General features: G+C 48.4%; 1 protein-coding gene across 1 annotated transcript in view; it reads right to left on the bottom strand.

Moving 5' to 3' along the window:
- The window catches only part of UNC13A (unc-13 homolog A), a 166,213-nt gene that overhangs the window by 58,670 nt on the left and 88,643 nt on the right, over nt 1-18,900 (bottom strand). The window contains exons 22-25 of the mRNA XM_063147208.1: nt 18,332-18,482; nt 7,143-7,211; nt 5,350-5,439; nt 2,686-2,820 (exon numbers count right to left, since the gene is read on the bottom strand). Coding sequence (XP_063003278.1) covers nt 2,686-2,820; nt 5,350-5,439; nt 7,143-7,211; nt 18,332-18,482 — 445 coding nt within the window. The remainder of the gene's footprint in view (nt 1-2,685; nt 2,821-5,349; nt 5,440-7,142; nt 7,212-18,331; nt 18,483-18,900) is intronic.

The raw sequence follows: 18,900 nt of genomic DNA, 5'->3' as shown, positions 1-18,900 counted from the left end.
GGTCCTATTGTTGTACTGCTCTAACAGGAAGTTTTTCCTGATGTTTTGTCGTACTGCTCTAACTGTCAGGAAGTTTTTCCTGATGTCCAGCTGGAATCTGGCTTCCTGTAACTTGAGCCCATGATTCTCCATCCTGCAGCAGCAACAGCGATTTATATCCTGAATTCTTTTTCTTTTTTTGGTAGTGCAGTTATGAGTGCACACATTCACACATATGATGCTATGGAGGAGAGAGGAGCGAAGCTATAAATGTTATCTGCGGACCTCCGCAGATTCGTATAAGAGAAAAACTGAGAAACGCTAAGAGGGGGAGGAACGAGGCAGCAGAGGAGGATGAGAGAGGGGGAAAGCACCACATTGCAGAGGACAACCCTCCAAAAATAAAATGGAGGCTTTTCTCCAAGGAGGAGACGGCGACTGAACACGTCTCCTCCCTCTGGCTGCCCGTTCCCCCCTCTTTGTTTTAATATTATAAGCTCTATCTGCACAGCTCCGCAGATTCATAAAATTCAACATGAAAAAGGTGGGAAGGAACGATGCAGCCATAGGATGACATGATAGATGGGAAGGTGGGAAATCGGCCAATCACTTTGTGCTGTGGTGCAAACCCGGCGCTGCGGCGAATGGGCGGCGGCCTCATGTGTCCTGGAACGTGAATCTGCGCATTTAGGTTGGGGTAAAGAAGCCGTATTGTCGTGTTTCTCAGAACACTCCTGCTTTCGATGGGAGGCAAATGACGAGCCTTGCTAAGTAATCCACACTCTTATTAAGCAACAAATGTCTCTTCTACCTGAAGAGAGTCTAACTTCTTGGAAACATTCCCCTAGGCAAAACTATGCAAACTAAGCAAGACAATTGTCTGCTCAAGAAGAATAGGAAGCCACTTCTCAAACGCCCGTAACTTCAGAGAGCCTGGTGCGGAGGCAGGTTCTGGCATAATCGAACTGACTTTCTCACATCTTCCTTCTGCCCCATGCGTTTGAGCTTCCGGTGGACCCTAGCATCAGCTAGCTTGTCGGGGCACTCTCTACTGGAAGAAAGCTCACTTCCCACTGAGCGTGTAGGATTTGGCCTTGAGGAGATAAGCTCTGGGGAGGGCTGACTAAAAGCTGGGGAATCGCCCGTGAGAGCTTCCTCCCCCACTGGTTCAGGCTGGCTGGTGTCTGTCACCTCCTCCTCTAGGTCCAAATCTGATTCTGATTGATTACCTGAAACATCTTCTCCCAAAACAGGCGCAGTAGGGTTAGACATGACACATATAGACATGCCTTGAGTGACCTTAGGCCAGTTCCTCTCTCTCTTTCTCTCTCTCTCTCAACCTAACCACCTCACAGGGTTGTTATGGGTGGGGGTGTGTGGAACTATGAACACCTCTTTGAGTAACTTTGAGGAAATAAATGTAGTTGAGTGTTTTTAAATGTTGTGAACTGCCCAGAGAGCTCCAGCTATTGGGCGGTATAGAAATGCAATAAATAAATAAATAAAATAAATTGCTCATACTAGGGAGCTGATACAGATTCTGAGTATCTAGAGAACAAGTGATATCCTATTGGATGCTTGGTGTCACCTGACAACCGACAAATTCCTGGATGTTTCAAGTAGTAGGATGCAGTATTTAGGGTGACCATAAGAAAAGGAGGACAAGGCTCCTGTATCTTTAACAGTTGCATAGAAAAGGGAGAGGGTCTTTTCAGTGTTGGCCCCCTGATTGTGGAATGATCTCCCTGATGAGGCTCACCTGGCACCAACATTGTTATCTTTCAGGCGCCAGGTCAAGACTTTTCTCTTCTCCCAGGCATTTAACAGCATTTAACAACGCTACGTTTGTTTTTTAACGGACCCCAGAACTGTTGCTTTTTAAATGGATACCGTTGTTTCTATACTGTTGTTTTTATGTTTTTGATGGTTTTTAAATTTTGTATACTTTTTAATGTTTACTGTGTTTAACTTTTGTGAACGGCCCAGAAAGCTTTGGCTGTGGGGCGGTATATAAACGTAATAAATAAATAAATTTCAGCAGGTGTCATTTGTATATATGGAGAACCTGGTGGAATTCCCTCTTCATCACAACAGCTAAAGCTGCAGGAGCTATACTAGAGGGACCAGACTTAAAAGAGGGCAGCTTTAACGGTTGTGATGAAGAGGGAATTTCACCAGGTTCCCCATATATACAAATGATACCTGCTGAAATTCCCTTTTCAATACCATACCTTACTACTTTAATGCGATCCATAGATCCATGAAAAAAACAGGAATCAAACATGAAATCATACAGTTAGAGCTATGTACCTTGTACATTGTACAATGTACACCATGTACATTGATGGTGCTATATAAATAAATAATAATAATAATAATAATAATAATAATAATAATAATAATAATAACTTTAGTCTAATACACAGAGAGCTCTAATCCTGGCCGCCACTGTAAGAAATTTAGCAACAGTCAAAGTTACCCTTTTCAATACAACTGTTAAAGGAGCCCTGTCCTCCTTTCCATAGGGTCACCCTACACGATTGCCTCTCAACTAGGCATTGGTGATGCTCAAAAGCACTACGTGGCAATGTCAAGGTAGCAGCAGCTTCTTAGAAGATAGCCGAGAAGATACTGGGCTTTGGCGGTCAAGAGTCCCCAGTTCAAGACTCTCCTATGACATGCAAGGAAGAGACCAAACCCACTCACCGGGTCCGTCTGGTACTCCCGACTGTAGAGTTCATGGCAGTTGTTGAAGATGTATTCATAAGTGGAATTGAGACAGGCCTTCACACAATCCTTTACCACTTGACTGGCTCGTGGTGGACTCTGAAGCTCCTGGACCTACACAAGGGGAAATGAGCAGGACACCATTATTAGAAACCATAAGCACACTATGAGCACCTATGCCAGATAGAGGGGTGCATGGAGCAAGAGCCCCAGTGCCTATTCCCCCTGAGTTTCCTCACATAACTGGAACGGCCCTCTAATTTATATACCACTCTTCATAATTCCAGGGCAGTTTACAACGTTTTCAAACAATAAAATACAATAAATTATAACAATAACCAAGGCTTTAGCCAGACCTAAGGTTTACCCCGGGATCATCCCGGCCTGTTCCTGGGATCCCCTGTGTGTCATTTAGATGCACAGGGATGACCCCGGGACAATCCCGGGATAAACCTTAGGTAGGGTGACCCTATGAAACGGAGGACAGGGCTCCTGTATCTTTAACAGCTGCACAGAAAAGGGAATTTCAGAAGGTGTCGTTTGTATATATGGAGAACCTGGTGAAATTCCCTCTTCATTACAACGGTTAAAGTGCAGGAGCTATACTAGAGTGACCAGATTTAAAAGAGGGCAGCTTTAACTGGTGTGATGAAGAGGGAATTTCACCAGGTTCTCAATATATACAAACGACACCTGCTGAAATTCCCTTTTCAATACAACTGTTAAAGATACAGGAGCCCTGTCCTCCTTTTCATATGATCACCCTACCTTAAGTCTAGCTAAGGCCCAAAACAACAGTACCCTGTTTCCCCAAAAATAAGACAGTGTCTTATATTAATTTTTGCTCCCAAAGATGTGCTAGGTCTTATTTTCAGGGGATGTCTTATTTTTCCATGAAGAAGAATACGGTACACATTTATTGTTGAACAAAAAAAAAGGTCTTATTTTCGGGGGGATGCCTTATATTACAGCGAGAGGCAAAACTGGAAGTAGGTCTTATTTTCGGGGGATGTCTTACTTTCGGGGAAACAGGGTAGTTAAAACACTCATGACAGGCACAGACAGGACTGGTTCAGACCAGGGCCGGGCAAAGCTGGTCATAGGCTCGGGCCAGATGGGAAATGTAGGGCCCATTTCCAACTGCTCATTAAGTATTTTAAAATCAGTTCTAAATACATCTGAACTAGAACGATTTCTTAATAAAGGTAACGGCAAGCATTTTTTATTCAAGACGTAGATAAGACATCACTTCTTCACATTCTTCACATTCACATTTACGTGCTTTTGGGGGGCAAATTCACCATCAACAACAGAAAAATCAAGTTACTTGGAAACAAATCTTTACCAAAAGGTCCCACTTTGCCTCTACCAGGGGGACTTGGAGTAGGCCCCCACAAAATCGTAGGCCCATGCCAACTGGCCCCACTGCCCCGCCCCCTCTGCCCAGCCCTGGTTCAGACAACACGCTAAACCACGCTGCTTAACCACAAAACGGTTAACGGAATGCATGCATTCCGTTAACCATTTTGTGGTTAAGCAGCGTGGTTTAGCGTGTTGTCTGAACGGGGCCTCAGAGTTCATAAGGACAGGTGGCTTTTCTGTAACTAGTTTTTCAAGCAGTCATCTGTGAACTCATACACGTGAGTTCGAGGGTTGCTCGGCCAGCCCTGTTCCAGAAGCCGGCCCGGCTGAGTGCTTGACAATGCACATTTTCTAGGGTCTCCGGAAAGGGGTCATACAATCATAGAATAGTAGAGTTGGAAGGGGCCTAAAAGGCCATCGAGTCCAACCCCCTGCTCAATGCAGGAATCCACCCTACAGCATACTTGACAGATGGTTGTCCAGCTGCCTCTTGAAGGACTCTAGTGTGGGAAAGCCCACCGCCTCCCTAGGTAACTGTTTCCATTGTCATACTGCTCTAACAGTTTATTATTATTATTTCATTTATATCCCGCCATTTTTTCCTGCAAGGAGACCAAGGCGGCGTACATAATCCTCCTCCTTCATTTCATCTTCACAACAACAACCCTGTGAGGCAGGTTGGGCTGAGAGAGTCTGTGACTGGCCCAAAGTCACCTGTGGGTTTCCATGGCCGAGTGGGGACTAGAACCCGGATCTCCCGACTCCCAGTCCGACACGCTAGCCACTACACCACACTGCCTCTCAGTCAGAAAGTTTTCCTGATGTCCAGCTGGAATCTGACTTCCTGTAACTTGAGCCCATTATTCCGTGTCCTGCACTCTGGGAGGATCGAGAAGAGATCCTGGCCCTCCTCTGTGGGACAACCTTTTAAGTATTTGAAGAGTGCTCTCATGTCTCCCCTCAATCTTCTCTCCTCCAGGCTAAACATGCCCAGTTCTTTCAGTCTCTCTTCATAGGGCTTTGTTTCCAGACCCCTGATCATCCTGGCTGCCCTCCTCTGAACACCACTGGCATGTCCAGGGGAATTGCACACTTTCTGGGGCCCCCTCGTTCCTCCCGGGATGTCGTGCGCACCGTCTGTCCAAAGGGGAGGATCTCGTGAGCAGAATACCGCAAGATCCTCCCCCCTCCCTCCCGGAACGCCTGGAGATGTAGACATGCCCAGGATTTCATCTGTGGAACTACAATACACACTTAGATAAATGTATATATATTAAAAACCTTCATCCGGAAGAAGGTGATGCTGGTCAGGAGGTCTACCGTTGATTTGAGGTCCTGCAGTCTTTCAGGACTGCTGGCAGGGAAGTTATTCTGCCAGGGGGGAAAAGAGAAACACAGCAACAGTCATTCAATGCTCCCGAATCGTGCAAACCAGAGTGATCTCTGAGCCTGTGCCCTCTCCTCTTCCTTTTCATGCATGGCTCCTTCCAGCTCCTGTCTGGGTTGCCTTTCAGCAGTGCTTCAGTTCTTAACTGCACCCTTTCCACTTGGAAGGAGGTCTCACTGAGTTCAGTGCACTTGCTCCTAGGTAAGTGTGCTTGGGATTGCAGCCGCCCCCTCGTCTATACGACAGTGGGGTGGCTCCTCATTAAATATAAACCCGATTTTTCGTTGGTTTGGATGTAGGCAAAGAGCGCCACACTGCAGCAGCAACAGCGATTTATCTCCTGAATTTTATTTTATTTTTTTGTAGTGCAGTTATACATGCGCATGTCGCATTATGGGATATACAATCCTACAGAGGCAAGTGAAGTGATATAGTTTATATGTGGAGCTCCGCAGATTGATATAACAGCTAAACTGGAGTGGGGGGGGGGGAAGAACGGGGTTGGAGAGGACGATAGCAGTGCGTTTCTGCCTCTTTGTTGATGCGGAGCGCCGTAGGATCAGATCGTTCAACCTAAAAAGGGTGCAAAAACCCCGAGCCAACCGATAGGTGGGAACGTGGGAAACCGGCCAATCACATTCTCCTACCCTCAAAGCTCCGCCCACCTGTCAAAATAGAGTTAACTCCCCCGGCGACACACAACCATAACACGGGGCAAACTTGGACAGGATCGAAAAGTCGCGGTAAACCGCAGATGCAAATATGCGCATTATCGCAGTTAAGACGGGATGTTACTGCGAACGGGCGGCAGTAATGGGGAGGGGGGGGTCTTACCTGGCTCGGCTGCCGCTGCGGTCCATGCGACGACGGCAGCGGAGCCGGGTAAGGGGGGAAGGTCCGGATCAGTATCCGAAGCGGTTCGGGGTGTGTGTGTGCACAGCCCTAGTTTATAGGGTATGTCTAGATTGCAGCTGTTCTTCCCAGAGGAAAGGAGAAAGAAGATGGAGTGACAAGCGCTGACAGCCATGAAAGATGTCCAGCCATAAAATTAACTTCTCTGAGGACCTGGAGCTTCTCCTAATCCCTGGAGGACCGGCTGGTTCTTTATGCGTTTGCTTCCTGTTGTGAGCTACTGAACTGCAGGTGGCCAGCTTCTCCATTTATTCTTTTAAAGGATTTTTTAGGCCTACTTCAAGGGTAAAAGATCCTCTCAAAGGGCATGTCTAGACAGGGCGATATGCTTGGCCCGGGATATCGCCTTACCAATCAATTCCGATTTTTCTGCGGTCTCGGGGTGATCCCGAGACCGTGGAAGGTGTAGCCCGCCGTTGCTGTTTTGTAAACTCGAGGAGCCCTCTGCCCATCGGGGGTGGGATGGGGGGAGGGCGAGGTGTTTCTTTTTTAAAAAAAACATACTGTTCCATTCGAGTGCTCGTGCGCTCCTTTCCCTTTTTTAAAAAAATCCAAAATGGCGGCCACGATGTCGCACGCCGTGTGTAGAGGGCGACGACCTCGCCGTCAGAAAACCGTGAGATCGTCGACCTCCAACCCCCTCGTCTGGACGTGCCCAAAGACTCCTCAAAGATGAAACGCAGCGCAATGAGCACAAAACGGTTCCTAAAATCCAGCAAATGAACACAAACATTCTATCTGAGGAATGGTGAGATTCCAATAAACAGTTTCTTACCCGATACATCGAGAGATCGATACGGAGGGAATTGTGAAGTTGGTCCAGCAGTTTGACAAACCGTTCTTTCTGCCAAAAGAAAAGGGCCCCAGAAGCAGGTAAATGGAGTTAATGAAGGGAGAGCTCTAACCCACCCGTCCCCAGACATGCACAACCTACCCTATGCCTTGACATTATACCGATCCCAGCAGGTTTGAACAGCACCCCCTATCATTGGAGACACCGTCCTGGTTTTATAAAAACAACTGCATGCACCTTGGAGCAGGGACGTGTCTGTGCAACGCCAAACTAGGTTCCTTCCCCAAGAGGCAGTCCTCTTTCGGGCATCCGTCTGTAGAGTAGGGATGCGCTCCGCTTCTCTTCGGTTCAGAGAAGCAGGAGCGAGGCGGCCTAATTCGCCTCCGGAAAAGGCGGAGGCGAAGAGAGTCAGGGGGGCTGCGGATCGAGGCGAAGAGGATCGCCTCAATCCAGAGCTTCGCCTGCAGGTAAGTGGGGGGGGAGGGGGACTCATCTGGCGCTGCCAGCACCGCCATCCATGAGGCGGTGGCGCCAGGTAAGGAAGCAGGGAGGAGGGACGCTTACCTGCGTCCGTCGCGGGCTTCAATTGAGGCCCCGGTTGAAGGCGGAAGTGAAGGCCGAGGCCTCTTCCAGCTTCAACCGGGGCCTCAATTGAAGCCCGTAACAGATGCAGGTAAGGGGATGGGTGGGTGTGGCTTATCTTGCACCACTGCCGCCGTCCATGTAGCGACGGCAGCGAAGCCGAATCTCGCTCCGCTCCACGGAGCGGGGGGCGGGTGGAGCGGCGCGAAGAGTATCGGGCCCGATCCGGATTTCCCGGATCGGGCCACAAAGCGGATTGGGGGGGTCCGTGCACACCCCTACTGTAGAGGCCTTAGTTCCCTTCTCTCCGGCCTCCTAACCACCCATCACGGCCTTCTTTCCACAAGGGGTACCCTAGACTGGTCTGGAATCATTGCTGCAAACTAGGGGCAAAGGGGCAGTTTCAGTGGGGCAAGCCCGTCATCCCATCACTGGGGTTCAGGGAGATCCATTTGGAATCAGCCACCATGAATCCCGGAAGAGTTCGATGGGACCCTAGAAGTCACCTAAAGGCCTTTCTTTCTGTGGGTATGTCTACACCAGCCCTATATCCCGGGATCATCCCTGTGCATCCAAATGACACACATGGGATCCCGGGAGCAGACAGAGATGATCCCTCCATTTTCCTGGGGTAATCCTTAGGTGTAGAAAGGGCCTATATCTCACCCTCTGTTTGGGGGATATTGAGAAGAGGAGACCGTCACAAAAAGCTGATGGCATCAGACATCTGTAATTTGGAACTCTAGGAACCAGGTGCAAGGACCTTGCTTTCTAAGCCACTCCAAAAAAGGGAGCTGCATTCTCTACTGGACTTGAGTACCAGAAGGATGTCCTTCAGACAATTCACTCAGGGGATTGTCAGATAACCAATCTCTCTCTGTGTGTGTGTGTGTCTCTGTCTCTCTCTGTGCGTGTGTGTGCATGCACACACATGCACTGGTGTTCCATCTAGCTGCATCAAGCTGTGATCCCTGTTCAATTTACTTCACCGCCCGCTAGGTAGGCTTTCTGGGATCTGCTCATTTGACTTGCTCGTCTTTCCTTCCCAGACCCTTAATGGTTACTTGTGAATCACTGCGGCTTTCTGTGCTCCAGAATTAATGCTAGCTAGATTTAAAAGGAGGGGGGGAGGGTAACGCGAGTTCCAGGGCTTAATTTGAGCCCCAGAACATTATTGATAAGGACTCCCCCCCCCCCAAAAAAAGGGTGTGACCTAATCTTCAATTGTTGCGATTAATTCCTGGCTTAACTGCATGCAGTCAGGAACCTGATTGGATCTTAGGGCATGTCTACACCAGCCATTTATCCCGGGATCATCCCTGTGCATCCAACTGGCACATAGGGGATCCCAGGAGCAGGCAGGGACGATCCATCCATTTGCCTGGGATAACCCTTAGGTGTGGAAACTGGAGAGGTTTCCATGCTTAGGACTTGGTTTGATTGGGGGTCATTCCCGCCTAGATAGAGATACAATCGTTAACGCCCTGGGCTACAGCTAGAGTAATTCCATGTCATTACAGTTACTCTAGAGGAGAAAGAGGGAAATCTGACACTAGGTTCCCTGGTCAAGCCATCCTTGCCACTATTACCACCCACCGTCTTCCAAGACTCTTGAGGAAAACAGAAGGGACAAATGGTGCAACATTGCATGCAAACAGCAAAACAATCCTTTAGAAAAAGTTCACCCATGGGGGAATCTCCCCTAGAGAACCCTGGAACTCCCCCCCAATCAAGTTATGGGGCAGGCTAGCTCCCAGCCCCTAACTGCCCACTACTTTCCCCTACACATAACTCCTCTTCTAGATCTGGTTGCCTGTGCCCCAATCCTGGCTGCTCCCCTGCTGTTGAATAACATTGTGTTATGCACAATACAAATAACACCAAATTCATTGTGTTGTGCACAATGCAAAATACGGGGCTACGATATCCAAAACAAATTTGCCTTTCCCAGGTTATGGAATGGCCTGCCGGGAGAGATTCGTCAACTTAACAGTCTTCCGGATTGTAAGAAAGCTATAAAGACTGATCTCTTCCGGCAGGCCTACCCAGTTGGTTTTTAAGACACCTGTGCTGCTTTTAATAATGTAAAGACTGATCTATTCTGGCAGGCCTATCCAGTGAAATTTTAGGATGTTTTTAGGATGTTTTAAGGATGTTTTAATATGTTTTTCATCAGTTTTTAATGTGTATTTCATATCATATTTTTATACTGTTTGTTTTATACTTTGAATGGTTTTAGGTTTTGTGAACCGCCCAGGGAGCTTTGGCTATTGGGGGGGGGGGGTATAAAAATACAATCAATCAATCAATCAAAAATAGTTTAAAATGTTTTAATAGCCTAGCTACAGTGATCCATGCTCTGATAACCTCTCGTTTGGATTACTGCAATGCGTTATACGTGGGGCTGCCTTTGAAAACGGTCTGGAAACTTCAACTGGTACAAAACAGGGCAGCCCGGTTACTAACAGGGACTGGCCAGTGAGACCACATCACGCCAGTCCTTCTATAACTTCATTGGCTGCCAGTCCAGGTCCGGGCCCAATTCAAAATGCTGGTATTGACATTTAAAGCCCTAAACGGCTTGAGGCCAGGTTATCTAAAGGAACACCTCCCTCCGTATGTACCTGCCCGGACCCTAAGGTTATCCTCAGGGTTCCTTCTCCGCGAGCCCCTGCCAAAGGAAGTGAGGCAGGTGGCTACCAGGAGCAGGGCCTTTTCTGCTGTGGCATCCCGGCTGTGGAATGAGCTCCACAGTAATGTATATACATAGTAATGTATACTATGTTTTTAATTCAGTTTTATGTATTTTAGACTTCTTGTTGTTCCCTGCCTCGATCCAAACAGAGAGGTGGGTAAGCAAAACATTATTTATTATTATTATTATTATTATTATTATTATTATTATTATTATTATTATTATTATTTTGAGCAGGGGGTTGGACTTGATGACCTCTGAAGACTGTTCCTTGGAGCTGGAAATTCTATGATACTAGGATAAGCACGAGGGCCTGGGCCTGTCCATCTGCCCACACCACTCAGGTCCCCTACTTCAGTCTGCCAAAACTAGGCTGACGGGTATTACCCAGAGGACCTTCTCTTCTGCTGCTCCCAGACTGTGGAACGGCCTGCCGGAGGAGACTCGTCAACTTAACAGTCTTTTAGCATTTAAGAAAGCTATCAAGACTGATCTCTTCCGGCAGGCCTGCCCAGTGGAATTTTAGGATGTTTTTAGGATGTTTTAATCATGTATACTATGTTTTTAATTCAGTTTTATGTATTTTATACTTATTGTTCCCTGCCTCGATCTAAACAGAGAGGTGGGTAAGCAAAACATGATGATGATGATGATGATGTAAGTTAAAGAAGAGAGGATTCATCTGTCCTTTAATTGTTCCTCTGGTTTGTGCTGGGCTTCATGCTATTCCTCCTGAATTTTGGTTTAACCTGGAGAGTTTTTAAAAATAATCCTTGAATTGGAGTATGCACCGTTTGCTGCAACTTTTCCTTCAGTTGGTATGAAAGTTTCCCTCGTTTTTGTGTTACCTCTGTGCATTGATAAAATATTGAAAAAGAAATAAACAAACCCTGATGCAACGTTCATACTATTATGCACATGCTTGCATCAGGAAACTTTTTGTGCTGTATTTTGCTGATACAGACGTCTGCTTCCAAGCAACATGAAAAAATATTTTTTTTTAAATCTTGTTTCACATAGGGGCTGTCTATAACGGGGTATTTATTCTATCACGACCGTGAAGTTGCGGACTTTTATTTAGGTGACACAGCTGGCAATTCACAGCCACGTCATGGTAGCTGTCCCAAAGCTGCACATTTCCACAGGGCCATTTTACCATGGATTTTAACTAGGGCTGTGCTCCGCTCCGTTTCGGGTCACAGAAGCGGGAGTGGAGCGGCCCGATTCGCCTCTGCCAAAGGCGGATCTGAATCAGGTCGGGGGAGCTGCAGATCAAGGTGAAGTGGTTCGCCTCTATCGGGAGCTCCGAACACAGGTAAGTGGGGGGTAGGGGGGCTCACCTGGTGCTGGTGCCGTGATGGCGGTGGAGCCAGGTGAGGGGGCAGGGGGAAGGGGGGCTTACCTATGTCTGTTGAGGTCCAGCGCTGGCTTCAACTGAAGGCTCAGTTGAAACTGGCACTGGACTGCGATGGAGGCAGGTAAGTGGAGGGGGAGGGAGGCTTATCTGGTGGAGCCAGGTAAGGGGGTAGGGGGCAGAGCCAGGTAAGGGGGCAGGGGGGCGGAGCCAGGTAAAGGGACAGGGACAGGGGGCTTATTCGGGCCCCATTTTGTCCCCCCTTCCCCACTTACCTGCCTCCGCCGTCCACCATGGAGGCAAGTAAGTAGGAAAGAGGGGGGAAATCTCGATCCGCCCTTCCAGATCTCACTCCATGGAGTGGAGCGGGGGAGTGTTGGATCAACCCGAAGAGGTTCGGGCCCGATCCGGATGTTCCGGATTGGGCCACGAAGCAGTTCGGGTGGTCCGTGCACAGCCCTAATTTTAACTTTGCTCCGCCTTCGCCATGGTTCTCTGCGTGTCTGTCATTGGTGTGGTGAATGCGGCTTTAGGATGGTGGGCATGCTTTGGGCGGAAGGCGAAGTCGTGTGAGGTGGGGTGGGAGAGAACAGAAGCCTAACCATGTCTCCCAGGAAGTAGGTAATTTGCCTTCAATTGGCATTTTGGTGAGCATAGGAAGGGAGGAGTCACTTAGAGATGTTGGGCCAGTCATTATCTCTCAGCCTAAGCTACCTCACAGAGTTGTTGCGTGGATATAATTGAGAGGGCGAATGTTGCATGCTACTCTGAACAATAGCAAATGCATGAGATGTTTTATTAACCCTTGTTGAATCACCTTTTCCTAGTCCCTGTCTGTCTACAACCTTTTCTGCCTAGGTCCGCTTCAAGCACCCCAGTTCCTTCTCAGCTCTGCTCCCATCTCACTGGGCCTCATAATTCCATTGTCCTGCACCCCTGCCTGCCACCCTCCAAGGCCAACGCATCAGGGCTGGGTCCCACCTCCCTCCCCCCAACCCCTCCCTCCACCCCTAGCCGACTCCTCCTCCCTCCGCCCCGCATCTTCCTCTACTGCTGATGCACAAGAGACAACAAGAAGCAATCCTTGCAAAAAAAAGAGCACAGATGCATATCCGCCACAACACAGCCTCCGTAGCACGCCTTAGCACCGGCCATGGCACACAGAGGGTTAAAGCGACACAGTCTGGTTTTGGGGGGGAAGGGAAAACACCCAATTTTTAGGCTCTCTGAGAGGAAAAAAAGAAGAAAGAAACAAGATTTGTACAAAGCCTAACATATGCTTTTATCAAAATGACTATTTTTTTTCTTCGCAGCTGCGACCTAGATACAAAAAAAACACACAAAAAACAGAGACAGTTCCGCCCATCCACACCTCTAACCGCGGAACAGAATTGACGTTATACAGAAGCTGGTTAATATACATTACAGTAGCGGTCAAGGATATCACGTTCCCCCACTCCTTCCCAAATTTATCAGATGTTTGCTGTTAGTTTATTTGAAATAATTTGCCTTTGGCAGCCTTGCTAGGGCTGTTGGTGACCTTCAATACCTCTGTGTGTGTGTGTGTGTGTGTGAATGACACGGACCACTGATTTATGTAACATGTTAATTCCATATACATTAGGAATGGATAATCTTTGGCATCAAACCATAAAACAAAACAAAGCGGTGTGTGAACATGCCTCTGCTGACTGGCTTTTGAAAAACGCGTGAGGAAGAGAAAACTAGGAGGGGATCTACACAGCGTACTGAAGGCGCACGCAAGCGCCTTCAGTGTGACCCGAAAGCGTGTGTGTAGATCCTGCCCTGGAAGAGGCGGAGGAAGAAGCGGAGGAGGAGGCGTCCTTGCCACCGCTGCCCACCTCCCCGCCGGCCTCCCGATCAGCCCGGAGGACGTGCTGGGGCTGGGGATGGCCTGGGCAGGGAAGGAGGAGCCTGGTCCGCGGTGGGAGGGGGTCTCGCCCCCCACTGCCGTGGCTGGGACGAGGCCGGCGGGGAGGTGGGTAGTGGCGGTGGCAAGGACGCGGCCGGATTCCCCATCCGCCTCCTCCTCCGCCTCTTCCGCCTCCTCCTCCGCCTCTTCCTCCTCCTCCTCCTCCGCCTCTTCCGCCTCCTCCTCCACCTCTTCCGCCTTCTCCTCTGCCTCTTCCGCCTCCTCCTCCGCCTCTTCCTCCGCCTCTTCCAGGGCAGGATCTACACACGCGCTTTCGGGTGGCACTGAAGGCGTTTGCGTGCGCCTTCAGTACGCCGTGTAGATCCCCTCCTGGTGTTAAAAATCCTGTTAGAACAAAGAGTTTTGAACATATAACACTGATTCTGGCCCGCTTGCATTGGCTGCCTATATGTTTTCAAGCCCAATTCAAGGTGCTGGTTTTAACGTGTGTGTGTGTGTAGGCCCTACACGGCTTGGGACCACAATACCTGAAGGAACGCCTCTCCCGACATGAACCTACCCATACACTGAGTTCAACATCTAAGGTCCTCCTCCGAGTGCCTCCTCCGAGGGAAGCTCGGAGGGTAGCAACAAGGGAGAGGGCCTTTTCAGTGGTGGCCCCCAATTATGGAATAATCTCCCCGATGAGGCTCGCCTGGCACCAACACTGTTATCTTTCAGGCGCCAGGTCAAGACTTTTCTCTTCTCCCAGGCATTTAACAGCATTTAACAACGCTACGTTTGTTTTGTAACGGACCCCAGAACTTTTGTTTTTAATAGATACTGTTGCTTTTATGTTTTTGATGTTTTTAAACTTTGTATATTTGTTTTGAATGTTTACTGTTTTTAACTTTTGTAAACCGCCCAGAGAGCTTCGGCTATGGGGTGCTATATCATAGAATCATAGAATAGCAGAGTTGGAAGGGGCCTACAAGGCCATCGAGTCCAACCCCCTGCTCAATGCAGGAATCCACCCTAAAGCATTTCTAAATTACATTTATAAATTACATTTATAAATGTAATAAATAAATAAAGGCCTCATCTACACCATATTTACATATTGCACTATGAAAGCGGTCTATAAAAGGCAGGAGCCAAGCATCTGTCGGGGATGCTTTAGGGTGGATTCCTGCATTGAGCAGGGGGTTGGACTGGATGGCCTTGTAGGCCCCTTCCAACTCTGCTATTCTATGATTCTATGATTATAGTGGTACTGAAGTGCCCTGGCAATTGTTGGGGCCCATTTCATACCGCTATATCCAGCTTGGTGTGGCTCCTGCCTTTTATATACTGCTTTCATACTGCTTTCACAGTGCAATATCTCGCTTGGTGTAGATGAGGCCATAGTGGCAGAGTAATTGAAAGGGGGCAAAATTCAAAATCACTTCCCCCTAGGGCAAAGTGCCTCATCCCAGTAACAGAAGTCAAGGTTAAAGTTAGAGGTCTGCTCCTGTAAAACAGCACTCCAGAACCTCTCTGGACGGTTTACAAAAGTTAAAAACAAATGTGCAAAATTTAAAAGCATCAAAAGAATAAAAACAACAATATCCTTTTTAAAACCACTATTCTGGGGTCAGTTAAAAACAAACAAACTCAGCACATGTAAGCCAATGTTTGGCCCACTTGAACATCTTGGGAAGATGATGGCTAGTGGGTTATACTAGAAACGGGGAAACCCCATTTCAAATCTCCCCTCAGCCATGAATCTCACCCTCTGTCACTTTATCTTTAGATTGAGGGGAGACATGATAGCACTCTTCAAATACTGAAAAGGTTGTCACATATAGGAGGGCCAGGATCTCTTCTCGATCATCCCAGAGTGCAGGACACGGAATAATGGGCTCAAGTTACAGGAAGCCAGATTCCAGCTGGACATCAGGAAAAACTTCCTGACTGTCAGAGCAGTACGACAATGGAACCAGTGACCTGGGGAGGTTGTGGGCTCTCCCACCCTAGAGGCCTTCAAGAGTCAGCTGGACAACCATCTGTTAGGGATGTTTTAGGGTGGATTCTGGCACTGAGCAGGGGGTTGGACTTGATGGCCTTGTAGGCCCCTTCTAACTCTACTATTCTATGATTCTATGATCTGTCGGACTAACCTACTTCACAATCTTATTGTGAGAATAATGGAGGAGGAGGAACATGAATGTCCTCTTGAGCTCCTTGAAGGAAGGTGGGATGAAAATGAAATGAGTACATTATTTGAAAACAAAAGAAGAAATTCATAATTCTTCTAATCACTTGGTTGTTTTGGAACCGCTGAACCAGGAGGTTTCAGTCAGGTTGTGACGATGGCTACAAGAAGCTCTAACAAGAAGTCACCAGAGAACTGGCAAGGTAACATGTCCCGCAATGCTTTCCCTTATTTAATGGAGACCTGTTTGAAGACTGATTTTACTCTCAGGGCATGTCTACATGGGGTGATATCCCGGGGATCATCTCTGTGTGTCCACATGACGCACAAGGGATCCCAGGAGCAGGGAGGGATGAACTTTCCCCCGGATATGGCCCTACACTTTAATCCTGGTTCTTCCCGCGGTCCTGGGATGATCCTGAGACCGTGGGAGGTAGGGCTGGGCATCCCGTTTTTGTCCTGGCTCCAATATAAACTTCTCCTGTTGACCTTCAAAGCTTTTCACGGTCTAGCTCCTTCCTATCTCTCCTCTCTCATCTCACACTATTGCCCCGCTCGTGCTCTTCGCTCCTCTAATGCCATGTTTCTCGCCTGCCCAAGGGCCTCTACTTCCCTTGCTCGGCTTCGTCCATTTTCGTCTGCTGCCCCTTACGCCTGGAACGCTCTTCCAGAACATTTGAGAACTACAAGTTCAACCGCAGCTTTTAAAGCTCAACTAAAAACTTTTCTTTTTCCTAAAGCTTTTAAAACTAGATGTTGTGCAGACTTCTACTGTTACTTTCTACTGTTAGTTTTACCCTACCCTGTGCCTGCTTACCCTACCCTGTACCTGTTGGCATTCTCTTCCCCTCCTTATTGTTTTACTATGATTTTATTGGAATGTAAGCCTATGAGGCAGGGTCTTGCTATTTACTGTTTTACTCTGTACAGCACCATGTACATTGATGGTGCTATATAAATAAATAAATAATAATAATAATAATAATAATAATAATAATGAGTAACCGCGAGGACCCAGGGACCCATCATGCTCCGTGCCCATCGGGGGTGGGATGGGGGAGCAGGAGAGTGTTTTTTTATTAAAAAACCCTTCCTTTTGCGATTGAGCACTCCTGCGCTCCTTTTCTTAAAAAAAAACCAAAATGGCGGGCGTGACGTCCTCTTCCTCCCGGGACATTGCGCGGCCTGTGTACAGTGAGGGCGACGATCCCAAATATAGGTAAATCCGGGATCGCCCTCCTTCCGGCCCTCTACACCTGTAGGTGTAGACATGCCCTTAGTCAAACTGAACCATGGTTTCCTCCTACCCACACTAGTAGTGAAGGCAGTAGTCTTCAAGTACCCGCTGCCCAGTTCTTCTCTGTTATTGGCCCTGTTCAGACCACACGCTAAACCCTGCTGCTGAACCACAAAATGGTTAAGGGAATGCATGCATTCCCTTAACCATTTTGTGGTTCAGCAGCAGGGTTTAGCGTGTGGTCTGAACGGGGCCACTCTCTCTGATAATAACAGAAAAGGACTGGGCGGTATGTACTTCCCAGAGAGACGTTTGTGGTGTGTGTATGGAAGGTCCCCAAGGCAAATTCAACCCAAACAGCAGAGCCGGGCCAGATCTACACGTTGTTGCGAAGGCGCCTTTTTTCAAGACATACCTAAAAGAAATGCCTCTTTCTTTACTGTGTGTACTGTGAGCTAGGCAGCGCCGCCTGCAGAAGAATCTCTACCCCATTCAAAGACGCTGCTCTGCTCTGGCCGCTTCCCCCTCGTGTGTTCTTCCATTCGAATAATCCACCCCTCCCACCCGGCGGCTCTTCTGACGCGTCCCGGTGGCGGCGGCTCCTCCTGCAAAACACTTTTCTCCCTCGGTGTGTTTGTATTTGCGTTTGCGTGCGCGCAGCGGACGAGTTCAGCTCCTGCCTCTCGCTCTCCCCCGCGGTGTCATCTCCCTGGGACGCTCTTTGGTGTGTGCTCGCACACGCGCACGCAAACGCAAATACAAGCACACCGAGGGAGAAAAGTGTTTTGCTGCCGCTGGGACGCGCCAGAAGAGCCGCCGGGTGGGAGGGGGGATTATTCGAATGGAAGAACACGCGAGGGGGAAGCAGCCAGAGCAGAGCAGCGTCTTTGAACGGGGTAGAGATTCTTCCGCAGGCGGCGCTGCCTAGCTCACAGTACACACAGTAAAGAAAGAGGCGTTTCTTTTAGGTACATCTTGAAAAAAGGCGCCTTCACAACGACATGTAGATCTGGCCCCGGATTTGACTCTAAACCTTTTGCCAAAATTGTGAGCCACGGACAAATTTTCTTTTGAGGCGGAGTGGGGAACGGCTTAGTTATTTACACACGGAATCGAGAGCAGCAACAACTTTGGCAAAGCCCTTTTGTACCACCATGCACCCCCCTTCCCCCCCCGCCCCCCGAAACAGAGACAGAAAAAGTAAGGAATGAGTGTTCTACGCACCATCGGACTTACCCCGAAATTGGAAGCGGCAAAACGGTCAGAGGCAGAGACGTTGGTGGAGGCAGTGGTGTGGGCATAGTAAGCGTTAATGTTGGCCAGCAGTGTACTCATGACTGCTGGAACCCCAGGACACATGTATTTCGAGGATAGGCAGGCAAAGTGCCTGGAGCGTGAGATCAAAGAGAGAAGAGAAGTTGAGGTTTCACTAACCGGCTCCTTTATAGTTTCAGAAATTCACTCTGTTCTGCATTTATTTATTTATATCCTGCCATTTTTTTCCTCCAAGGAACCCAAGGCGGCATACATAATCCTCCTCCTCTCCATTTTATCCTCACAACAACAACCCTGTGAGGTAGGTTGGGCTGAGAGTCTGTGGCCTTACCTAGAGCTAAGGTTTATCCCTGGATCCCGTGTGTCATTAACATATACATGAAGCCGCTGGGGGAGGTTATCCGGAGATGTGGACTGAGGTGTCACCAATATGCGGATGATACCCAGCTCTACCTTTCCTTTTCATCAAACCCAGGTGAGGCAGTGGCTGTTCTGAACCAGTGCCTGGGCACGGTAATGGACTGGATGAG

This window comes from Elgaria multicarinata, chromosome 23 (genome assembly GCF_023053635.1).
Source record: "Elgaria multicarinata webbii isolate HBS135686 ecotype San Diego chromosome 23, rElgMul1.1.pri, whole genome shotgun sequence".
Lineage (NCBI taxonomy): Eukaryota > Metazoa > Chordata > Lepidosauria > Squamata > Anguidae > Elgaria > Elgaria multicarinata.
This window is presented reverse-complemented; position numbering and strand designations above follow the sequence as displayed.